Source organism: Python bivittatus, unplaced genomic scaffold (assembly GCF_059951505.1).
Source record: "Python bivittatus isolate LINGU-HERP-01145 unplaced genomic scaffold, Pbiv_v1 ctg000480_np1212, whole genome shotgun sequence".
Classification (NCBI taxonomy): domain Eukaryota; kingdom Metazoa; phylum Chordata; class Lepidosauria; order Squamata; family Pythonidae; genus Python; species Python bivittatus.
Genome location: NW_028277075.1, coordinates 26,074,681 through 26,100,792, shown reverse-complemented (window position 1 = coordinate 26,100,792; position 26,112 = coordinate 26,074,681). Strand labels below are relative to the sequence as shown.

The 26,112-nt window shown below is 41.9% G+C and overlaps 1 protein-coding gene across 2 annotated transcripts in view; it reads left to right on the top strand.

Annotated features, from left to right (window-relative positions):
* Nucleotides 1-26,112, top strand: part of LOC103065591 (cytosolic phospholipase A2 epsilon) — a 59,263-nt gene that overhangs the window by 10,866 nt on the left and 22,285 nt on the right. The window contains exons 3-10 of one of the 2 annotated variants that reach the window (XM_088145509.1): nucleotides 13,315-13,356; nucleotides 14,700-14,740; nucleotides 16,019-16,061; nucleotides 16,887-16,953; nucleotides 18,496-18,647; nucleotides 20,185-20,274; nucleotides 25,042-25,079; nucleotides 25,391-25,526. In XM_088145509.1, the coding sequence (XP_088001635.1) occupies nucleotides 13,315-13,356; nucleotides 14,700-14,740; nucleotides 16,019-16,061; nucleotides 16,887-16,953; nucleotides 18,496-18,647; nucleotides 20,185-20,274; nucleotides 25,042-25,079; nucleotides 25,391-25,526 (609 nt within the window). Of the gene's footprint in view, nucleotides 1-13,224; nucleotides 13,357-14,699; nucleotides 14,741-16,018; nucleotides 16,062-16,886; nucleotides 16,954-18,495; nucleotides 18,648-20,184; nucleotides 20,275-25,041; nucleotides 25,080-25,390; nucleotides 25,527-26,112 lie in introns of both variants that reach the window. The other variant, XM_088145508.1, reaches the window with a different exon arrangement.

Here is a 26,112-nt window from a genome sequence, read left to right as displayed (position 1 = left end):
TTTTGGATTTTTTAAGGGCATTTCCATGCACCTTCAATTATGTCCATGTCAATAGAAACACTAAGCCATATGCTATTATACTGCTCCTTATATAAGGATTCTATATATATATATATATATGTCTGATATTGAAGAGATTTCCTGGCAGGGAGTGTGACCATCTAATGCTACTCCTTTCGGACAAAGACCCGGAAATATCCTCCCAGGTTGCCCGGTTTTGTGCTACCATCTGTACAATATGCTCCACCATTATTTAGAGTTAAAAGTCCACAACATAGTATCTTACTTTGAAATATTTTAGCACTGTTATTTTAAATACTAGATTAAATAATATTAATTGTTTTGTTTTATATATATACATAAATATAAGATGGTTACTATTATATATTTTGATTATATCTGGCCTTAGGGGTGTAATAAACGTGTGTGTGAATACTCAGTTCACTAAAAGTTAGGTTGTAGGACATGATCAGATAAGAAGATCCTTTGGGAACCATTGTTAGTGATGGCTCACCATATGCTTCTGGAATCCCAAAAGCAGGGCTTAAAAGTAACACATTCCCAATACTTTATTTTCAGGCTCTGAAATAAATTGCCATAGAACACAGATAATTTATTTGATAATGACTAATAGCTAAGAGTTCATATCACTTAAAGATTATACTAATGTTTTCATATCAGGTTAGTAGACCTTAGGTAATAACACTATGCCCTTCATTAACCTACCTGGCTGAGATCTGTCCTACACAAATAAATAGTTAAGATTTTAAAATTAATTATAAGATAATCACCTGGGTGCAGCATAAAAATTAGGTAATATTACAAAAACATCTAAGATGAAGCTGATCACCATTTTGAATTAAGAAAAAGCATTATAATGGTACCTCTTAGCAGTAAATACCAGTTAAAAATGCTTGGAAACAATGAGAAAAGCAACAGATATGACCACAGTTTATTGATATGAATGAATGAATGAATGAATGTTATCCACAACAACAACAGATGCAGAACTTGCTTAAGCTCAGAAGTTCCTAGAGGTTCAATTTATTTGCAGGCAGACATCAGTGAGAAGTTATTCTTATGATCAAATCCCAATTGGGAGCTTTCTAGAAGTGGCCACTGTGAATTAGACTAATGGACTATATGGACCTCACATATTTTATAAGGTTTTTAAGTTATTTTTTGATGTTCTTCCTTCAGAAAGTACCAATATGTATGAGCAGGATTCTGGATTCTGTAATCCTTTTGGTATCTTCCTATGTTTTTATATTCTTAACAAACGGAAAGCAAGAGATTTTGCATTTTGCAAAGCATTCTGTTGGGTCCATTGCTTGGCAAGGTTTATATCCTTGACCTAAAATAGATACTAGATCCTAGCTTTTAGAGCCTAGTGGAGATCAAACACTGTATCTGTGAAATATTTCATCTGGCAAAAAAAAAAAAAAAAAAGAAGTTAATTAAGGATATTAACAATATTCCATAAGGTAAAGATTATAATCATGAACCGACATTTCTGTGATGTAAGTCTCATTGATCACAGTGTCTGGGTCCATACATTGCACTAAATCATGATTGTGTAAAAAACCCCAATAGCTGGCTTCACATAGGTCACTAATTCATAAACTGAATTACAAACCACAATAGCTCAGTTCATGCAACTTTTTGCCAAACTTTTGCCAAGTTTTGCCAAATCAAACTTCAGCTCAAAATAAAATCAGAATCAAAACTGAACAAAATCAGTCAAATATAATGGTTTGCCATGCTATATGATCTCAGCCAATGGGTTTTTCTTCTGACTAAATGGGTATAGAATTACAGTGCAAAAACACCAGGGCTCAGCTGTCAGGGAAAATTCACACATGCTTATTCATTGCTTGATAGTTAGTTCATAATAATTATTCAGGCTAAAGATTTACACAATTTGAAGAGAAAACAATGAAAAGAAAACAAAGATAATAACAAGATATTTAACCTCTGAAGAAAAAAGATTTTGTTGTGAGATAACCAAAACAAAAAAACCTCAGTGAAGTATTTGGGACTGTAGGTAAGTAAGTAAATAAGTTTATTGTTGTAACCACAGATCATAACGTAGGAATGCCATAAAATACAATAAAGTAACAATAAAACAATAAAATAGTGAAATTATAAAATAGAGTAATAGAAGAAGTATTAGATGTAAAAAAGTTACAACAGAATAAAGCCAAAGCTACAACTAGGAACTTAAGTACTTCTTTCTAAGTTTAAATAACAGCAGAGCAAAAATAGTAACTTGGTTGCTGACAGTTGGAAATACATCTAAATGAAGATAGTTCAATTTTTCAAGGTCGGAGCCCTTGAGTTCATCTGCCATTAATAATTTGGCATTGATCTCATTGTAAATGGGGCAGTGGAGGACATAAAGGATAACGTTCTCCACTTGACCAACATGACAAGGACAGAGGCATTGTTCGACAGGGAGCTTACCGAATCTCCCTTCAAGATATGCAGAGGGCATGGTCTGCAGGCAAAGGGATGTTAAAACCCTTCTCAGTGAAGCACTGGTTGTGATAACCAGGTACTGGAAGAGGCTTCTATGTTTTTTATAATGATGATACCAAGATGAAAATTTAGATGATTGTACTACAGTGGCATCATTATTAACATCCCTTTCAAAAAGCCAATCTCTAATATGTCCCCTATTCCAAGTTCTAAGTTCTCCCAAAGGTGGTAGGGAATACATTTGTAGAATGGATGACAAAAGTTTAGTCCATTGATTCCCAGCTGGGTAATGGAGAAAACAGAGTTTGGCAAGATGGGATTCATGAAGGCTTTCTAGTTTCTTATAGTGCCCGAACAATGCAAGATGTATTCTAATGTCAATGGAGGTAGCCCTACCTCCATCCTTAAGTAGGCAGCAGGGGTGCCCTGGGGGAGGCCCAAGATCTTCCTTATGAAGTTGTTTTGGACTACTTCCAGTTGGGCAATGACCTTCTCATCCCACCCGCAGATCTCAGCCCCATACAGCATCTGGGCTATCACCTTGCCTTGGAATATTTTAAGTGCAAGAGCCATCGATTGCCCTCCTTTAGAATAAGAAAATGTCAAATAGCACCTTCTGTACACTGGGCAGTTGCCAAGACAGTAGATAATTGTGCTTTCCATAAAAAGGACTTATGAAAGGTGATGCCCAGGTGTTTCAAAGAGGGACATCACTCAATTTGTTGGGCATTAATTGTCCATCTGTGTTTACTTTTGCTAAAAACTACTACCTTTGTTTTATTATAATTTATCTTCAGTTTTTCCTTTTCACCATAAGCAGCTAGTCTGGCCAATAATCTTCTAAGGCCAATGTCAGTACAGGAAATAAGAGCCATGTCACTAGCATACATTAACACTGAAATTTTCTGTCCACTGTGCTACGTCCTTTTCAAAACCCTGCCTTTTCTGGATGAAAGTGTGAGAAGGCAGGGAGAAGTGAGGGCCTCAAACGAACCATGTTTGCTAGGGGAGAGCACTGTGCACCATGGGGCAGCCTTGGGGGGACAGCAGGAGGGAGGATGGGCAGAAGGCACACTCGCACCAGAGTGGAGAGGGATGGCAGGAGGGAGGAAAGACTGCAGGCAAGAGGCACGTTCGCTCCAGAGTGAAGAGAAACGGCAGGGGGCGGCTGTCGGGTCAAGTGGGGATTGGAATGTGTATTGCGCTGATTGGATTCGGAAAGTGGAATGTCTGCGGTTTTGCGGTTAATTAGCAGCGCTTCGGGGCGGTAAAAAGGTGAGATTGTGAGCCAAGCCCTCGTAGGAGGGGGAGGACAGATAGGGGGTATAAAAACCTGTCAGACCTTGCTTCGGGGTTCCTCCATTGCTGCGGGAGGGACCCACCTTTGCAAACGTGCCCAATAAAAACTTCTGTCTACTGGATAACCGAACCCGTGTCTGTCGTTTTCTGACAAAATTGGCGAGCCAGCCAGGAGTCCTCGACGTGGACCGGACTGTGGAGAACCGGTGAGTAATCGGCCGTAACACCCCGTTGAGGTGTCTCCCGTTTTCCCCGGAGTCGGGTCCAGGACGGGACTCCAATCGCCAGTCAGACAGAAGTAAAGAGGAAGTCGGCCGACGAGGGGACCTCCGGGAGGTCTGGTGAGTACAGCCTACCCATAATCTCGGGGAGATTAGCGTGGTTACGAGGCGTTGGACGCCGCAAGGGGACAGAAGAGTCCGGGACCTTCTGTAAGGTGGGAAACGTAGTCAGGAAGGATGGGTAAGGCGCAGAGTAAGAGTGTAAGGCCAGGGGCCAGTGGGAAAAACGCAGTAGGGGGAATCCCCATGGATTCTCCATTAGGACAATTGTTGCAACAATGGGAGACACCCTGGTTGTGTCCATTCACCAGGGGTCTGGAAAAACCAACCATGATAACTTTGTGCACTAAAGAATGGCCAAAATATCCACTAGTGGACCCCGAATTCCCCTACCATTGGGATACTCTTGGAATCCCCAGTAATTACTGGGTGACCCAACTAAAAAACTACATTGTGGAGCATAAAATGTTAACACAGGAACCCTATGTGGAAGTCTGGTTCCATGTTCATTGGGAGGGGCCTCGACCCAAGTTAGCCAAAATTTTTGTCCAAAAAGAACAGGAGGATGAGGAGGAGGACCTCTGGCTGACTAGACCTCAATGGGGGCCGCCACCTCCTCCTCCTCCTCCTCTTCCTACTGCTCCCCCTCCGGCGCCCCCACCCTATCCCGGGCTGCGGAAAGAGCTGGACCAGCTGAACCAAGACATTCAGAACTTGCCCTTTAGTCTAAGGTCGGCCAGTGCCTTCCCCGTCCGGGAAGTCCCGAACGGAACGAACGCACAGGGGGTGACCGTCACCAGTTACGTAACAGTTCCCATCAAACCCAGTGAGTTGAGGGAATTAAAAAAAAGACCCTCCCTCGTATGCAAGAGAATGCCCATACCGCCGCCGAACAATTGGAACTTTTTCTCGGCCCAGTGGAATACTCCTGGGGGGAACTGAATTACATTTTAGCCCACCTCTATACGCCAGAAGAGAGGGGCCAGATTCGGCGAGCTGCGCTCGGGGCTTGGGAGCGAAGGAATGCAAATGTCCCAAATGCCCCGGCCGCAGATACTAAATTCCCTCTGGCAGACCCAAATTGGGATCCCAATAATGCCGCACACCGGCAGAACATGAGAGACATGAAAGAGATGATTTTGGAGGGCATCCGAACAGCAGTGCCCCAGGGGAAGAATTTGACCAAGGCTTTTGAGGTAACCCAGGGGAAGGATGAATCGCCCGGAGATTTTTGTGAGAGGATCCGAGTTGGCCTGACCAAATTCTCGGGCGTGACTCCGGACACCCCAGCCTTTGAGACCTTGTTAAAAATGCAGTTCGTCACCAAAGCATGGCCAGACATTCAGAAGAAGATACAAAAACGGGAGGGTTGGACTGAACAGGGGATAGGGGAACTCCTAAGGATTGCTCAACAGACCTATGTGGGGAGGGAGGAGGCGAAGACCAGGCAGAAAACTCAAATGATGATGGCAGCCGTTCAGGCGGCGGCCAAGAATGAGACGAAGGGGAGGGACTGAGGGAGGCGCGACCTTCTCCCCATCTGGTCCGGGGACCTTGGCCCCGGAGAGGTGGCGTCGACCCCAGAAGGGAGAGGTGGACTGGGGATAGGCAAGGTTGTTTCCGCTGCGGGCGAGTAGGACACTTTGCTCGGGACTGCCAGGTGGATCGCCCCACGGGTGAGAGGAGTTTCCCCCTGTACAACTAGGGGGTCATGGTTCCCCAACCGGGACCCACGGGGAACCCTTGGTAAACATCACGGTGGGTCCCACCGGCGAGGAACGGCAGTTCCTCGTGGATACCGGAGCCTCTCGAACATCGTTGTGCCAACCGATCCCAGGGATTGCGAAATCCCGGGGCGCGTCGGTATCGGTGATGGGGGTGGGAGGTTCTCCGGTCAAGGCAGACGTACTGGAGGGAGTGAGACTGGAGTGGAATGGGAAGGAGGTAACTGCAGATGTGTTACTGATCCCACAGGCAGGGGTGAACTTGCTGGGAAGGGATCTAATGGGTAGTCTAGGAGTGGAGTTGTGGAATGTGGAACAGGCAGAAAGGATGTGTTTGTTGCGGGAGGCGGACGTGGAGGTTGTGAACCCTGAGGTATGGGCAGGAGAAGGGGGGGCGGGTCGGTTCTGCATTGCCCCAATTAGCATCCCCTTGAAACCGGGGGTGACTGGTTTGCGGCAAGCCCAATACCCGCTGTCCCGGGATGGGAGGCGTGGGCTGAAGCCCATCATAGATGGGCTGAGGCGGCAAGGGCTGTTGGAACCGGCTATGTCCCCCTTCAACTCCCCTATCTTAGCTGTGAAGAAGAAGGACAATAGTTACAGGCTGGTGCAGGATCTGAGGAGGGTCAACGATTTGGTCTTGGCCCGGACCCCGGTAGTGCCTGACCCCTACACTTTGATGGGGAAGATCCCTCCCGGGGATCGGTGGTTCACGGTGATAGACTTGAAGGATGCTTTTTGGTCATGCCCTCTGGCAGAAGAAAGTAGGGATCTGTTCGCTTTTGAGTGGGAAGATCCGGAGACTGGGAGGAAGCAACAACTGAGATGGACGGTGCTGCCCCAGGGGTACACCGAGAGCCCCCTCTTGTTTGGACAGGCATTGGAAGAGAAACTCCAGGGGTTCCGGGCCCCTGGGGGTTCTCGGGTGCTGCAGTATGTGGATGATTTGTTGGTGTCTGGAGAGAAGGAAGTAAAGGTGAGAGAAGACTCAGTGGCTTTATTGAACTGGTTGGCTGAAGAAGGATTGAAGGTGTCAAAAGGGAAGGTCCAATTTGTGGAAAGGGAGGTCAAGTATTTAGGACATGTACTCCGGAAGGGCGAGAAGTTGATTGATCCTTCTCGGATACAGGGGATAATGCAGTTGAAGCCCCTCATACTAAAACGGAGGTGCGGCGGTTTCTGGGTCTAGTAGGATATTGCAGGCTATGGATAGATGAGTACATGAGCAAGGCTCAGTTTCTGTATGAGAAGTTGAAAGGATCATCTGACAGGGTAGAATGGACAGACAGGGACACAGAGAAGTGGGGGGAATTACGAAGGAGCCTGGTGACGGCCCCGGCTCTGGCTCTACCGAACTTGGCCCTCCCCTTTCACCTATACGTTACAGCCCATGGGGGAACTGCCATTGGAGTACTGACTCAGAGACGGGCTGGGAAATATCAACCAGTGGCCTTCCTGAGCAAAGCCCTAGAACCAGTGGTGAGGGGATGGCCGACTTGTGTGCAGGCAGTGGCTGCCGCTGCTGTGCTAGTGACAGAAGGGAAAAACCTCACTTTTGGGAGCCCCGTGATTGTCCATTCACCCCATCAGATCTTAAGTGTGCTTAGTCAGCAGGCGGCTGCTTGGATGACAGAAGGGAGGATGTTGAAATATGAGACAGTTCTCCGGATAAGTCCTGATGTGGTGGTAGGAACAGACAGGAATTTGAACCCAGCGGAGTTTCTTGCGGGGGAGCGGAAAGAATGGGAGCCGGCGGAGCACGAGTGCTCCACCCTGTTGCAGCTGCAAACAAAGACCCGGGAGGACCTGCAGGAGGTCCCGCTGGAAGAGGGTGAGGTCTGGTTCGTGGATGGGTCTAGCCGAGTAGAGCAGGGACAAAGGAAGTCAGGGTACGCGATAGTGACTGCGGAGGGAGAGACAATAGAGAAGGGGGCACTACCAGCGGACTGGTCGGCTCAGCTGTGTGAAGTGCACGCTTTGAAACGGGCACTAGAGTTGGGAAAGGGAGTGTCCCTCACCGTCTACACAGACTCGCGATACGCCTGGGGAGTAGTGCACACTTTCGGGAAAATTTGGCTGGAACGGGGTTTACTCACAACTGCTGGGAAGGAGGTGAAAGCTCGGCAACTGATAGAGGGGATGATGGAAGCTCTTCAAGAACCCGACAGGATTGCAGTGGTGCATATAATGGGACATCAGAAGGGGGACTCGATGGAGGCAAGAGGGAACCGACTTGCTGATCGAGTAGCAAAGGAGGCAGCGGAGGGTGTCCCCATTGCCATCATGATTGCAATCCCCCAGATAGAAGAACCTCCGGCTTGGACGCCGGGGAAGTTGGATGAGGTGCTGCTGGAAAGGGAAGGTTGCAGGGAGGAAGCAGGTCGTTGGGTTACAATTGAGGGGGCCCCAGTAGTGAGCCGTGCTGACATGAGGGGGATGTTGGAGAAACTGCACGAAGGGTCTCACTGGGGGGTGCAGGCTTTGATAGATACTGTAAAGCCGTGGTACTGGAGCCTGGGGATGTGGACAGAGGCGCAGGCTGTGTGCTGGAAATGCCTGATTTGTCAGAAAACCAATCGCAAAGCCATGAGGAGAAGGGAGAGGGGAGGAAGGCCCTTGGCAATATGGCCCTTTCAGCGAGTCCAGGTGGACTTTACGGAACTCCCTCCTGTGGCTGGGTTGAAGTACCTGTTGGTACTCAAAGATCACCTCACTGGCTGGGTGGAAGCGGTGCCCAGCCGGAGGGCGACTGCACAGGTAGTAGCAAAAGTTCTCCTGGAACAGATCGTCCCCCGGTATGGGATAGTAGAGAGTCTGGATTCTGACAGGGGGACCCACTTCACCCACAAGGTGCTGCAGGAGGTCATGCAAAGCCTGGGGGTTCGATGGGAACTCCACACCCCTTGGCATCCTGAATCCAGTGGGAAAGTGGAAAGAGCTAACGGGGTATTGAAGCAACATCTCACCAAACTGGGATTGGAAACAGGGCTACCTTGGACAAAGACACTTCCGGTTGCCCTGCTTCGAATGCGGACAGCCCCTCGCAAGGATGTGGGGGTCTCCCCATTCGAGCTGATGATGGGAAGACCTTTCCTGGCTCCAATGGGAGAGCCTATCCCCGAGCTAAAAGATGCCTTCCTGAGAAAGTATCTCCTGGTACTGTCACAATCTCTCTTATCTTTAAGAAAACAGGGACTCCTCGCTCAGCGGCCCCCCTTGCTGGAAGACCAACACCCCCACAAGCCAGGGGATTGGGTCCTGATAAAGACGTGGAAGGATGAGAAACTGAAGCCGTCTTGGGAGGGACCATACCAAGTTCTCCTGACAACTGAATCGGCGGTTCGAACCCGACAGGGGGGTTGGACCCACTACCATCGGGTTAAGCGAGCTCCCGACCCCCGACCGTGGACTGCCCAACCAGGAGACGGACTCAAAGTAAAACTTAAAAGGAACTGAACTAAGGCAGGGGAGGAGATGAACAACATGAAGGCTTGCATCCAGGTTATTCTATTATGTCACTGCTTAGATGCTCTACAGCACAGCTCTAACAACAATTTTTTTGTAGAATTGGCACAGACAGCTTTGAACAGCACAACTTTTTGTGTCGGGCAACTCTTGACTGTGAAGGGTGTCACCTCCACCTGTTTCTTTGGAATGCCCATCAGCTTGGAAGCATTGAAGAATGTTACTCAGATAGCGAATATTGATATCACTGGGGATGATCCCCCGTGGGGGGGGATGTTCTATCATTTTGGGTCTTCTCCCACTCCAAGACCCTGGACTAATCAAAGGCAAATAGCTCTAAATCTCTTGGGGATAACCAATGCAACTCAATGTGTATATTTCAACAATACCCAGAACCGTACCCACCCACTGCCCTCAAAAGGTCCTGCTTTCACTTGTGGAGGGATCTATAATATCCCTTACGCCTCAACCCCTCTATACCTACCTAAAGGTTTCTTTTTGTTATGTGGACATGAAGCTTACACCTATGTTCCAGCCTATAGTTCAGGGGGCCCTTGTGCCATAGGGCGCCTGACCTCTCTATATGCCCTGCCTCCAATACAAGCGCACCCATCAAAAGAAAAAGGGAGCTGCCATCTGATTGTGAGAGTGATGTGACACTCTTGTCTGAAACAGAAGCCATGGCTCTGGCCCTCTCCTTAGTAGGGGTTCCTGCACTAAGTGGAAGGGCTTACCTGGACCTAAGGAAGGTGGCCTGCCTCCTGGCTAAAAGTGTCAACCTTACATCCTCTCTCATTGCAGCCCTCACTGAAGAAGTCACTGAGATCAGGAGGGCGGTCATTCAAAATCGGATAGCTATAGACTATCTCCTATTAAGGGCAGGACAAGGCTGTGAATCTTTTCAAGGTCTTTGTTGCTTTAACCTAACCAACAATAAGAATTATGTTGAAGCAAAACTAGCCAAGTTGAAGACCTTAGCCTCTCGCATATCCGAGGATCCAGAGGGATGGAATTGGTCGTGGCTCATTAGTTGGTTACCTAACTTTGCTTGGTTAAAACAACTTTCTGTGCTAGCTATTGGCTTCATTGCCTTACTGGTCCTAGTATGTTGCTTAATGCAATGTCTCCCTGCTTGTGGGAATTACCTGTCCCAGTGTGTGAAGCCCCGGGTCCGGGACGAGGGAGCAATCCTGTTAGCCAGGTTTGAGGCCCAACAGAGGCGTGAAAAGAAAAAGGGGGGATTGTGAGAAGGCAGGGAGAAGTGAGGGCCTCAAACGAACCATGTTTGCTAGGGGAGAGCGCTGTGCACCATGGGGCAGCCTTGGGGGGACGGCAGGAGGGAGGATGGGCAGAAGGCACACTCGCACCAGAGTGGAGAGGGACGGCAGGAGGGAGGAAAGACTGCAGGCAAGAGGCACGTTCGCTCCAGAGTGAAGAGAAACGGCAGGGGGCGGCTGTCGGGTCAAGTGGGGATTGGAATGTGTATTGCGCTGATTGGATTCGGAAAGTGGAATGTCTGCGGTTTTGCGGTTAATTAGCAGCGCTTCGGGGCGGTAAAAAAGGTGAGATTGTGAGCCAAGCCCTCGTAGGAGGGGGAGGACAGATAGGGGGTATAAAACCTGTCAGACCTTGCTTCGGGGTTCCTCCATTGCTGCGGGAGGGACCCACCTTTGCAAACGTGCCCAATAAAAACTTCTGTCTACTGGATAACCGAACCCGTGTCTGTCGTTTTCTGACAAAAGGGTTTTGTTTCTTCCTCCCAATCTTCTAATTTATTCAGAAGATGTCTTGCCATAGGCCTTAGAATAAATATCTAGCAGACTAATTGGGTGATAATTGGCAGGTTCCTGCTGGTTGCCCTTTTTAAAGATTCATCCAAATATTCAGCACATGTAAAATATAAAATCTGAACTGAAATCACAAATATTTTTGTAAGAAATAATTGCAGAAAACATAAATGAAAAGTATCACAATTTACCAAGATATATGTTGACAGCTGCAAGAACAAATTTGGAAAGTGAAACTTTGCCAACAATATAAGATTGGAAGACCAAAACAGGAGAAGCATATGTTCTCCAAAACTGGAGAAGTATATATTCATAACAGAAGCCTGACTAAATTCAAGCAGAAGTGGCTCCCTTACATACAGCACATTACACAGCAAGGTAAAGTCAGATATTTGTAATATGGTTTTTAGAAAAGAGTTAAGGGATCAATAAAGAAATAGATGAAGTGACTTAAACAGATACTAGAATAACCTCCAATGTTCAGAGTTCGAAGTTTAGTATAAATATTTAGGTAATGGTTAGCAACTTGGGAAATAAATGGAAGGAAAGGGGAGAATGTAATACCAAACTTTTTTTCATAATGTTTTTACTTATGTTTTATTAGTAGTTGTTTTGTCTTCTGCTTTGCTTTTTGATTCTTTATTTTTGGGTGATTCCTATTTTAATAACTGGCCAAAGTTTGAGCAATTAAAAACATGAGAAAAAAATCCTTATTTGATAAGAGTCCCTATATCACTTTTAGCACAGAGGGTTCTAGAGTGCTTCAATGTATTGCTTTTTCATAAGGATGGTTTGTATATTCAGAATTGTGAGTAACTGAGTAATAAAATATTGGAAATGTTACAGATAGGCAGGGTAGATGAGTTCAAGTAAGCAGCCTTCCCCAATCTCCTGTCTTCAAGATTTGTTGGACTGGAGCTCCCATTATGCTGCCCAAGGATAGTAAGTGAAGTTGAACCAAAGGGAAGGATTTTATGGCATGCAAAACACATTAATAAATCATTCCAGGATAATTGCTGAGCTACTAGGCTAAACACAGGTCACCAGGCCATATATTGGACCTGCCAAAGAATTGGTAATGCAGCTATATTTGCAATCCTATATAGGCAGCAAACCTATGCAATATTGGGCGTCCCAAAAGTCGGGCTCTATGGAGCAATCAAATATGTTTTATTAATTTTTTTTTCCAAAGCAAATGTTACCATACTTAGGAATGTTCTAAGGTCAGGCGTCAAATGAGTATGGAAGTCTTTAGAAGAAAATGGCAAATCTGAACATTTAATTTAATTTATATAATAAATTGTCTATGGGCCCTGATTTTTGATACACCCTGAATATAGAGCCTTTAATATAACAGAATAAGTTGCTGTTAAATTGTAAGTATCAACCAGTATGTAAGTAGGAGGGTATAATTATATTTGTGCCTGGAGAAAATATTTGTCACATATAGGTTGTATATCATAGCTAATTTTGTTTAATTGTTGTGGGGGAAGGAGGTTTTCAGTGTGTGTCTGCATTGCTGTCACAATTAGAAATGCTGTGGCAAGCTAACTATTTTCAGTGGGAAGAAAACTTGCAAAGGAGGAGCAGAAGATTATCTCTCTTCCTCTCTACCAAATTACTATAACTATCAAGTTCATCCTGCCCCCTTGCTTTTGTTAAACAGAGATTAAGTTATGCCAGATTGAACAATGTGATAATCATGTACTTTGGTTCTCTGCCTGTGCCAGTGTAAAAGTAGAGTGGGTATGTTGGACATCAATGGAATGTCCATATAATCTGAAGGACATTTATAAAACTCTTTTTCACAGAGGCCAATGATAATTTAAATTGCTGCAGTAGGATTACAAATGATAGGTAACATCAAGGAGTAAACTTAACCCATACGCTTTTGTGTAAGATACAACTATAGCTATGCTAGCGCATTAAAGGCTGAAACCAGTCTTCCCCAATCTGGTACTTTTTGGAGGAGTGAGACTACAATTCCCAGAATGCCTAGAAAGCTTAGCCAGGAATTTATACTCCCAATACATCTGGAAGGGGCACCAGGTTTGGTAAACCATAGCTGGAATTTTGTAATGAAAATGAAATTGCCTTCTTGATATATGACCACTGAATATTACTCTTTCTCTTTTTGGTTTTGTAGTCCAGATTCAAAAGCTGCTGATTTAAGTTTCCTTCTCTTCTCAGAATATTTTGGAGCTGATGGTTCATGATGAAAACAGCTGCCTTTTGGATGGTCGCCCCTTCACTGTTCTCTTTGATGTTGCTAAACTTCAGCTTGGAGAAACAATTTGCCTCATGTTTCCATTGGATCCAAAAGTAAGGAGGCAGAACTGCTGGTCAAAGGAAGGACATGATTAACAAACAACAAAACTGCTAATATTTACTGGGGGGAGGAGTGGGAAGAGATAAGCATACATGCAATGGGAACTTTCAGCATCAATCCATCATGCCCCTCAAGCACAACAGGCTAGGAAGGGCAGGATGGCTATTCTAGGAACCTCATTGGTGTTCAGAAATGGCTACAGTTTCCAAATTCTTTATCACAAAAATAATCGAGGGAGTAAAGGTAGTGGGAAAAGTTTTTAAATTTGTATTTAATTCACATGTCCAAAGCAGACATTCAGATGAAATCATCCGTCAAGAATCTTGGAAGAAAAATGTCATCATAGTTATTTTATTAGCAAGAGAGGACTTGCTAATAAAGTTTAATGGAGTCTTAGTTTAATGGAATCGGAAATGACATTCAAACATCAGCGAGCTGTTGCACTTGTAGTTGTGCTGGTGCTGGACTCAGGACAAGTGAGAGCAAGCCTGCTAATTATGTTGCAGACGTCCTGAGATATTTAAGTTCAGTTCTAGGAGATGTGGTAGCAGGAATCAGACAGGACCTCTTGCTAAAATGGGCACACACTCACATAATGAAATGAAGGCACAACACAGTAAAAGAAATATTAAGAGGGCCACAGCTTTATTTAACTTACCGTATTTTTCCAACTGTAAAACGATACTTTTTTCTAAAATCCTTACCCTAAAAATTGAAGGGCGTCTTATTCAAGGAAGTCAGCCGAGGAGAGAACCGCACGGTTGCAAAACTGCCCATACTTTGTTTCTGCAAAGAGGCTTCCTCCTATTGCTAGCCTCCAATCACGAGTGAAATAGCTTGTCTCCCAAACAGACTTCCTCCAATCACGAGCCTTATGTAACTGACGTCAGCTGATGCTGAACAAACCAGTTAGAGAAAGGCTGTTTGCAGAGACAAGCTATCTGCAGTTTCACTCGTGTTGAATCTAATAAGTTATGCAAAAGAGCCTGGAAATAGAGCTGCAGAGAGACGGTTTGGACCTCCTCCCACTAAGTGTATTAGGTAAATGTTAACTAATTACTAAATAAAAATGTGTTCTGCACTATCTTTAAAATATTGATTTCTTAATTTTGGGTTGGAAAAGTGGGAGTCATCTTGTACATGGGAGCGTCTTATTGACGGAAAAATACGGTAACCACTGGATACCATTAATACTTAAATCTGCAGTGGGTTAGCAGGAAAAGAAAAGATGTCCTGTTACAAGTAGTAAATATATCATTGTGTATTAAGGGAACTACATTTTCTGAAGATAACTCCATATATATCATAATGAAATAATATATTTGTCCTTTTATAGATTCAAGAAAACCTGAAGGTAGAATTTAGTCTGGAGAATATGTAAGTACCTCCTAGAATTTTAAGAACCTATAACATTAAAAAAAAATGCTTCCCTGTCTGCCATGGAAAGTATGGACAGGAGTGGCTTTGTTCAGGCACAAGATATAGGAATAGAACTTGTCTGACTTTGTGTGTCTCTGTCTGACATCCTGGCATGGAGTGGGTAGCCATCCTGGGATACATACCTTCCATCTCCTCCAGGCTTCCTTTTTTCTTGCAATATTCACCCATGCTCTCTTTCTGCAATGGTGGACCTGGACCTATCATTCTGTCATCATAGGGACTAAATGAGGTTCTAGTAGTAGTAATAGTAGTAGTAGTTATCTTCAAACAAATTGGAGGGTTTTTTTTTAAATGCGTATTCTACCAGATCTGGTCTACAAAAAATCCAGGTGACCCTCTGATGGCAGTAAAAAGTGGGAGTTTTTTCACTATTCATATGTGGTAGTCTTAGCCTATTCTACTTTGCTAAGTAGCTGTTGGGTTGAAACAGTATTTCCCAACCTTAGCAGTTCCTAGATATGTAGATGTTAACTCTGAGAACTGTGGCTGGGGAATTCTGGGATATGAAGTCTACACATCTGTAAATTATTGGCATCATTCCAATTTAGTATATATGCTGCCTACACAAGGACTTAAATTATTGGGATTTCTGCAGCCTGAAGGGCCAGATTTATCTTTATCCTTTGCCTACAAGTAAACTGAATTTCTAGGAAAATCAAAACTTAAGTAACTGAATTTCTAGGACAATAAAAACTTAGGTAAGTTCTGTGCCTGGTATTGTTGCAGACAATATTTATTCATTCATTTGTATATATTAACACATTATGTCCCTTTTCTTATTATTTCTCATGGAGAAAATCTATGTGGTTGCTAGGAGTCAAAAATGACTTGATCACATAATCAATCAATTAATCTCATTATTTCAATATGAAAATAAATGTATTTGAAAATAAATTGTCAAAATGGTGTTCAGCTTGATCTTAGTCTTAGGTGTTTCATAATCTTGCCTAATTCCTACACTGCTCACCTACAGGTGATAAATCTATAATCAGTTTTAAAAGCTTCGTCATATTGGATTGTGATATGATATGGGCAAATCTCTGCCAGCTACGTTAATACAGAGTCTAGTATCATTAAATTGGTTAAATAAATAGATAGATAGATAGATAGATAGATAGATAGATAGATAGATAGATAGATAGATAGATAGCAGATTTAACTAACCAAAAACCTGCTATGACACATCAATTGTTTTTATTTTTATTTTTTTTACAGCCCTGTTCCTCATGAGAATATTGTTACTAATGGTGTATTAGTGGTAATCTCTGTTTTTATTTGTTTTCTCTTTCTTTTTAAAAACTCATATTGTTGTGGGAATATGATTATTTAAGTTGACTTTATCTTGTGTGTGTGTGGGGGGGGGGAGGGAGTTAAAACTAGTTGAGGTAGATAGTACAATGTTTCACTGTAATGAAATGAGACATAAAAGAACCTTTTTAGCCATACACAGAGATTCTTTGTCCTTGTGGTATAACTAAGCAAATAAAACAGGAATTATTCCTTTAATTATATTTTTCTGCTACATCATAAGTTTAAGGGCTTCAGAACAAGCCAGTATTACCTTCTGGGACATAAATTGGGCAGCCTAATATAAGCACTATGAAGTAAAGCCCATTACAGTATATTTAATAGAGCTTCCTCTCACGTAAGCAGGCACAGGGTAACAGTCATGAGGTCTAAAACAGCAGTCCTAAATATGTTGGGAGGCAGAGGGGAAAAGCCATGGTGGGAGCGTAAGATGATAGTATTATCAGAGGTTTTGTGCAGGAGAACTTTTTACCTTCTCATTCCCCACCCCTCCAGGGCATACAAACAAACCAAAATATATTCACAAACACACAAGTACACACACAAACTGTAGGGTGGAGTGAATTATTTGGACCATTTGGGGTTGAGATTATTGAGGTTTCCAAGTGGGGTTGCTTAGGCAATTTAATTCTAGTTTGGTTATTTATTTAGGTATTTATTTAGGTATTCCAGGCTAATTTTCATCTGTAAAAAGTTCCCAGTGATGTCTTTTTTTTTTTTTTTTCAAAGCTGTTTTGCTTTGGCTGCTAAGATTTTCTTCTTCTTCTTTTGATAGTCCCGTGAAATTTCCTGCTTGGAGGTAGAAGTGAATAAGGGAAAGACACTGAAATATGATGCAAAAGGTTATTATTAACTGATGTGATACTTGGAAGTGTATTGCTTTATATTTATTTTTAATTTAAAAGCTTGTATCTACAATATATATTGTTTTAAGAATCATTGGCCAACGGTGTAAAATTAGATGAATCACATGAATTACATAAATGCATGTTGATCACTGAGTAAAAAAAAAAACAGTGTATGATACAAATTTAGTTAATTCCAATATTTATAGACCATTGACTCCAAATAGACTCAAGGCATTTTATGTGTGTGTGTGTGTGCATTCCCCTTCCAAACTACCAAGCAAACCCTGGCAAAAAAGGATTAATCTATTATTTAATCCTCAAATACCCTACAGAAGACCTCTGCCTTGAATACCCTCTGAAACAACATAAGGGAGGGCACCAACTAGAGGTCTGAAGGCAAGTTGTTCTGTAATAGTGGGCAGTAATGCTCTTGGTCCCCAGCCTCATGGTACAGGGAAATTCTCAGCTTGCCCCTCTGGATCAAACACACTGGATACATTGGTTCTCTGTGCAGCAAGTCATTTTGCAGATCACTATAAATTATGGCACTTATTAATTTATAAATATATTGAATATATGTCATCACATGTTATATAATACATTTTTGCACATTAACATGTGAGGATAAATTATATGTATTTTGTAGGGTCTTAATACCTTTTACATGGTGCTGCTATGGAAGATGGTATGAAGATTAGCATTCAGAATGTGGCTGCTAGAATACTGACTAATGTTTTGTTTAGAGGTGCTTGAAAAAAACAGTATTTACAAATGCAGATATAAAATTAATCCAGCCTGACTATCTTAGGCAAATGCATAGGTTTCCAAATATTACAGCAGCGTTACTTCAACATGTGTCTCAATATATGTTCAGAATATCAGTATCAGATAAATATAAATATATAAAAGTAAATATTTCTTTTCAAGTGAAATAGGTGGTTTGTGAAAATGGAATCCAGCTGGAATCACATTCAAAGTCCACTATCATCTATCTGAAACTATTGCTCATCCCAAAAGATAACAAAAAAAGTGTGTACCAATGGAGCTTTTGGGAATGGAGTAAAGTTACATAAGGCAAATGGCACTGGAAGTCTACAGAGTTCTGCGTATTATGAAAAATATGGATCTCTCTCCCAGTATTACAGCTCAGGGACATTTTACAGGGTTTTGAAAAAGGGCAAGAAAAATTAATGGAAGATCATGAAATAAACAAACAAACAAATAAGATATGTATTGTATATGCACCCAGGCACACAGTTTTCCATAATATATGCCTTTAACACACACACATACACACACACACACACACATCCCTACTTCTGTATGAAGTTTTCCTGAATATTTACTGTTTCATAACAAATCTTTTGAGCCAAGTTATATGCTAGTAGATATGTAATGGTGGAGTCTGCTTTAGAAAATTGTAATATTTTGTTTTAGAAGTTATGGGTTTGCTTTACATTTTTATGGGATGCAAGTTAAATTTGGCTTCATTAATGAGGGGGTTCCCTGTGTAATTGTATCTCTCCCTCTCCACAGATGAAATTGCTTTATTTACTGTGCAAGGATCTTATGAAGAATCCCAGAAACTTCCATTGACTTCTGCTGTTCCTCTTGAATTTCATTATGTCAAGTGTAAAGAATCTGCCCTGAAAGTTGAATTACCAAAGAAATTCTGTGGCACAAGTTCTGTATGTTTTTAAGGCATATTTGTAATTCAGAAAGCAAGGCAAAGCTGCTTTCATTACATCCCCTACAACATACATTTATTCTGGAGAAAAATACTGAGGCAGGGCCCCCACTAATGACTGATACGATCTTCTAGGGTTACCCAGCCATCACTGAAGCTAGTTAAGGCCTGTCCTCATTTTATCACATTGATGGACACACTTGTGATCTGTCTCATGATACAATATTTCCGTGTGTGTGTGTGTGTGTGTGTGTGTGTATATGTATATATGAATATGTGTGTGTGTGTGTGTATATATATGGAAGATGTGAGTAGAAAACCTATTTTCTCCTCTGTCAGACATAACAAAATAATATTATGGCATTTTCTAAGATCAATAACTTCCTTGGGCTTTCCATCTCATGAAAATGAATTATTCTTAGTTGGGTGATAGTTTAATCTGCTGATGTTGCTAAATCTATTCAGTCCACCTGACTTTAGCTGGAAGTGAATTACATAATGTTGATTAGTTCTAACTAATTTGGTTGTACCTGATAAGATATGCCCACATATTGCAGTTTAATGTGATGCTTTTGTGTATATACACACATACACACAAGCCATACAACCTATAATGTGTTTTCCAATGTAAATCTGCAACCAAATTGGGAGGGGGGTCTTTGGGAGAAACTTTGGGGATGAAATTGCAAATGGAATTCAGTCTTTCAGAATATGGGGGGAGGAGGTGAATACTAATAGAGGTATAACTCACTTGCACTCTTTTCAGTTGGCAGTAGCCATTCACCCCCCTCTTAATGCTCAGGAAAAATGCACTGTTGACAGTTACCACTTCCTCTTGTTCCAACGAGCTAGAATGTAGCCTACAGTACATTCTAGCTTGTTGGAACAAGAGGGAGTAGTAGCTGTCAACAAAGAAATAGCAGCAATGAGCATCACCTGCTCTTACTATGAATATTTCTAAAATGCTGCCCTTTGTTGTTATTGTTAATTGTTAATTATATAGAGGATAGTTTTGATCCAGCTACCTGATAAATATGTTAGATGGCTATCTCATGCATCTAACAACAGACCTCGTGAGCCAACAGAAGCTTGCTTATTTATTTATTTATCATTTACATTTATTATAGCTGCCTAACTCCAATGCACTCTGGGTGACATACAACCCCCTCCATCATAAAACAGATAAAACCTTATCTCTATATATTTATAACAGTTATGCTAATCAAATAATGCAATATACTGGATTCTGGGTTCATAGATGAACTTGCCTAACATACAGTAGTTCCTGATTTTTATTTTTTTTATTTTTTTTAAATCCAGGATTTGTGAATCAGGAGCACACTCAATGGAAACAGGTTCTGTAATAACCTGAAGATGCTCTAGATGTTTTAGTAGTTGATGTTATGAGTTAATGCAACAAATTAACACTTCAATCCTGTACATGCCTACACAGGATAAAGTTCCACTGAGTTCAAGGTTGCAGGTTTTAAACAGTTAAGAGTAGTGTGTGTTGTGTGTTAATCTGATCTATCTCTTAGTGTTTTTCAGGTAGAAACACAGATAAAAAAGTTTGCCTTACTTTACCTCTGGATTCAGTCTCTGTGGAAAAAGAAGTCATTATAGCCAAGGTAAATACTGTTTCATGGTGACATACAGGGAATCTTTAAAAAGATTAAAAACTTAATTTTATATTGCAAAAATGAGGGTGGTTCAATATGTTATTGATAATTACTTTTACCTGTAATTAACAATTACAGTAATTACAAAGTAATTAACAATAACAATTGTTAATAAGTAATTACAAAGTAATTAACAATAACATATTGAACCACCCTTTTAAGCTAACAAATGTAGAGGAATAATCTTATCAATGGTACTGTACATTTTGTGATTTACAGTGATCTCAGCCAATGGCCAGAATGGCCAATGAAAAGGGATATTTGAAATAGTTCAGCAATATCTAGGGAGGGCATACCTTCGCTCCACAATGAACAATGTGAGAACTGGTAAAAGGTCTCCAGGTTTTCAGAGAAAGATCTTCTAGAGGTACTAAGAAATCTTTGACACTGAAGGCATGTGCTTGATCATGACTTCCCATGTAGCAGATTTCTCAAGTAAAGTAAGGAAAATGTTATTATACAGACATGTAAAAGAAATATTACAAACAGGCAGGATAATATTGCTGTACTTTGGCATTTGAATGTATAAAATCTGAGTTATCAAAAATTCAAAAAATATAGGAAAATATGTGAAATGTCACCCAACATGAAGAAATTATGTGGGATGATCATACAGAAACCATGTCATTGGTTCCATTCAAAAAAGCTCTTCATTTGCATATCAGAGAAGTAGAAGAAGAAACTCTCTCTATATATATGTATGTGTGTGTGTGTGTATGTGTATACACACACACACACACACACACACACACATACATTCCTTGTAGCATTTGTGATTTGCCTGTCATGGAAGTCTATTATGTAACTTTTGTGATTTGCCTGTCATGGAAGTCTATTATGAAGTTTAGATTCAATGGATCATAGAATTCTAATACTTTCCAGAGTTGGGCAAACAAAAATTTCACTTAGAGAAACTATATTTGCTTGACTTGCCTGCTTTATGGAAGTGTCCTTCCTGGTGATGCTAGTTAAAACTGAATTCTACTAGAACTCACTGTTTCATGCCCATTCCTCTTTCTATAAGTTGCATGGGATGCTCTGAAAGTCTTTATTCTCCTTGTAAATATCCACAGACTTTTGAATAATTCTATTGTACCTTGAGCCTACAGATTTAGATCTGTGAGGCTAAAGCAGTATAGCAGCCTTGAATTGATACAACTCCTATGGATACTTACAGTAGACCTTTCAGTTATGCAATACAAACTCCAGAACCTACATACTTATATAAGATGGGGTGCAAGTATAGAAGGGTGGGATTTGCTTCACGATGTCACAGCTTGTGTATTGTCATTTTTCCATCATTATGGCTTGCTGCAGAACCATATAACTGGCTTTAGAGTGGCTGTAGGTCACTGGAATATAATACAGTGGTACCTCGGGATACGAACACCTCTACTAACGAACTTTTCGGGTTACGACCAGCTCCGGCTGCAAAAATTTACCTCGATGTGCGAACTCCACCTCGGGGTACGGTCATTTTTCCGCCCCTGACACGTGGTCCGTGGCCATTTTTCTGCCCCTGACACATGGTCTGCAGCCATTTTTCCGCCGCGCCACGTGGCGCCCGGCTGTTTTTGCGCTGCGCCGCACCGCGCCGGCCTGGCCGTTTTCGCGCCGCGTCACGCCACGCCCGGCCGTTTTTGCGCTGCGCCGCGCCCGGCCGTTTTCCCGCCCCTGACGCGTGGTCCACAGATGCCAGAACGGATTAACGGTAATTACATTGAACCTTATGGGAAAATTTGCTTCGGGGTGCGACCAAATTCGGAGGGTGGAACGGATTAACCAGATTTACATTGAACCCTATGGGGAAATTTCCTTCGGGTTATGACCAACTCGGGATACGCCCAGAGTCACGGAACGGATTAAGTTCGTATCCCGAGATACCACTGTAAATTGATAATCCTGAGCTATTCTGCTGGTCACCTTTTTAATTATTATTTGCTTCATCCCATAACTGTACTGTGTACCTTACAGAGTTTACAAACAGATTGGTGTTCCCAAAGAGATTAAAGTAAAACATAGATTCCAAAGAAGTAGAGTATAATGTTATGATTTCAGTCAATAAACCACATCTAAGGTAAGCACAAACAGTTGATACTGGCAAAGATATGGATGTAAGAATCAATAATATTGAACAAGAACCAATCAAGTGTAATGGTTGAGGTGCTGAACTAGCAGTGGGTAGAACCAAGTTCTAACCCTTAGAAATGGAAACTAGCTGGGTAACCTTGGGCCAGTCATGCTGTCCCTTGTCTTAAGCTCTGTGACAAACAAAAACCTCTTGTCACCTCATGCATTGATAGTTTCACTATGTAAAGTAGCCAAGCACGGTGCAAAAACAAGCAGACCCTGGAACCCATGTAAGACAAATGCTAAGAAGAACCACCACCACTGCCAGTAATGTAGTACATAAATACATCACAGCAATGAACAAAAATAACTTCTATTCTATCAGGCAGCCTTTGACAGATTGTTTCCTTATTCTAATAGCCACTGTGAGAAATTCAGTGTTAATAGAATCACCCTTGGATTTTATCTTCCAACAAATATTTAACTTAAGCTTGAGTGGATCTGCTGGCTGTGCAGTCAGCATAGGTTTCATAATACCTGGTAGGATCCAGTGTACCAGTGCAGAACAGAGCAAGATGCTACAGATTTGATATCCTGTTCATTATGTAGACAAACCGAGGTGAAGAATCCCAACATGTCTTCTAGACAGAATATTCCATCTTGTCCAAGAAAAAGCAGTTCTGTAGTTAGTTACCTGAAAGCTACTAAGATAAGCAGCTGGTTGAAAAGCTTTTTCAAATAAAATGCACCAATGGTTTGGTGAACAGGTTCAACAAACAATGAGAGAGAGATCCTAAAGGGAAATATCTCAAGAGTTGGATTCTTGATGTTCTCTGAGCTTAGTTTTCTTCTTATAAGAGAGCACATTATTAAACTAGGTAACATCATCAGTGCTCTGACATAGGGAAGTGAGGTTTGTCAGCTGTTTATAAAAAAATAAAAATTCCCCTCTCACCTCTATGGGTGGTATGTGTCTTCCTCAATCTCGGGTCCTCTACCAGAGGCCTGGGAGTTTGAGGGTTCTGTGCAGTATCTTAGCTGTTCCTAGCACTGCACTCTTCTGGACAGAGAGCTCTGATGTTGTTCCTGGGATCTGTTGGAGCCACTCTCCCAGCTTAGGAGTCACAGCCCTAAGTGCTCCTACCACCACTGGGGCCACTTTGGCCTTTACTTTACACATCCTCTCTAGTTCTTCCTTCAGGCCCTGATACTTCTCCAGCTTCTCATACTCCTTCTCCCTGATATTGCTGTCACTTGGCACCACTACATCTATCACCATTGCTGTCTTCTGGTCTTTGTCTACTACCACGATGTTTGGTCAATTGGCCTGTACCTGCCTGTCCGTCTGGATCTGGAAGTCCCACAGGATCTTAGCCCTGTTATTCTCCACGACCTTCTGTGGAATCTCCCATCTGGACCTGGGGGGGTCTAGCCCATATACTGTGCAGATGTTCCTGTACACAATGCCAGCTACTTGGTTGTGCCGTTCAGTGTATGCTGTTCCTGCCTGCATCTTACACCCACTATGCGTTGGACTGTCTCTGAGGCCTCTTTGCACAACCTGCACCTTGGGTCTATCTAGTATAGTAGACCCCTGCTTCTATGGATGTAGTGCTTAGTGCCTGTTCTTGTGCTGCTATGATCAGTGCCTCATTGCTGTCTTTTAGTCCAGCCCTTTCCAGCCACCAATAGGAATATGTGTGTGTGTGTGTATCAATTTATCCTGCCACCCTTGTCTGGGTTTGGGCAGGTTGTACTGATAGGTGGTATTGTTTCATCTCTGATTGGCATACTGTTGTCTAGGGCTTATGGTGTTGATTAGGTGCTGGTACCTGCTTATTTGAGTGCTAGTTAGTAGATGTGTGATAAAGGCAGATGTGTGCAGAACTGTTTGCCCCTTTCTTTGACTTTTGGTTGTTCCTTTTGAATAGTTCATAAATGAGGTTCATTTCTATATGTCTGTCGGTGGCTAATTTGCCAGAGTGCCAAGCTTCTGGGAATTCTTTTGAATTCTTAGACTTAGCCTCATCCAAAATGTCTGGAACTTCCCAGTTAAAATTATGGTTGAATTTGTTAATGTGATGTGGAATTAATTAACTTTCATCATGTCTTCTGACTGCCAACTGATGTTCATGGATATGTTTTGCCAGTCTTCTACCTTTTTGTCCTACAGAGTGGTTTTTCCAGTCCATACATTGTATTTTTGAGAGCCAGTTTGGTGTACTGGTTAAGGAATCAGGCTAGAAACCAGGAGAGTGTGAATTCTAATTCCACCTTAGGCACAAAGTTAGGTGACCTTGGGCCAGTCACTCTCTCTCAGTCCTAGAAAGGAGGCAATGACAAACCATTTCTGAAAAACCTCGCCCAGAAAACTTCAGACACATTTTTTAATGAAGTTGCGTGGGTATCCCACTGTGTTGGAAAATGTTATATAAATATCGGTTTCTGCTTTCTGGAGTTTTATGGTCAAAATATGTGGGGTGTGTGTGTGTGTATGTGTGAAGGAGGGAGGAAGGGAATATGTAGGTGGGTACAGAAATTGCTGATGTTTTCCACAAAGATTTCAGACAGTAATCTCAAAAATATCTTCCAAAGAAATGATATTTAATTTGAAAACAAGTTATTAACAATTTTTTTTATTTCTAGGACAAATCAATTGACGTATGTGTAAAGGTAAAAGAGTGGTAAGAGAACATCTTAATTTACTGATTATGTGTCATCAAGTTGACTCTTAGCTACCACATAGATAGATTTTCTCCATAATGATCTGCCTCTAACCTGGACTTTCGGGTCTTGCAATGATTTCTTTGCATGATGCAATAATCTCTGCTGCCTCCACCATCATCTGATGTGTTGCAGTCCTATGGCTGGGTTAAGCTGGAAGTATGATTTTGCTTGAGATTCTTTTCCATTGTAATGGATATTATTATAGCGCATTCTTGAGTAAATCATAACAATGATACTTTATTTCTTCTCATCATGGATTACATGTAAGGCCAAAAGAACTTGATGTACGTTTAGGGTATGAACTGTGTCTGGATGAACAAGTATTTGTACAGAAACGGAAGAAAATTGTAGCAGCTGCCCTGAAAAAGGTTCTTCACATGGAAAACGATCTGCAAGATCATGAGGTATGTAAAGCATAACCACGGCAAGCAATTCAGGATGGAAAAATTAAGACTTAGTTTTCCATTAATTATCTAGACCTTTGGCAAATCTAAGCATAGATGGGAGAGTTATGCAGGCTGATTTGGAAATGGGATGAAGAGTTATGAATGAATACATTCATAACTTATATAGGTTAGATACAGAGAGATTTTTGCACCACACTGTGGAATGCAAAGTTCCCATTCTAGGGTAACATTTTTACATTCTTCTATGAAAGTTATTCTCTGATTCCCCAACCCAGCAGGAAAACCTTAAGTGGACACTTCAGGTACCATGAATAAAAATGATGTGAGAGAAACCAGCAAGATGAGATTGTTTTAAAATCATCACTTTTTTTAAAAAATATTTGTTAAGCAGCTTTTAAAAGTTCAGTGTAACAAACTAGCATCTTTATGAATAGCAGCAAATGCTTCAGTTATTATTATTTATTTAGAGAAAATAGTCTGGGAGTATTTCTCCAATTTTGATTGGTGAAGTTTCTTGGCCATTCTTATTTGTCCTTTTTATCATTGATAAAATGAAGTTTTTTTTTCATTTTATTGGGCTTTA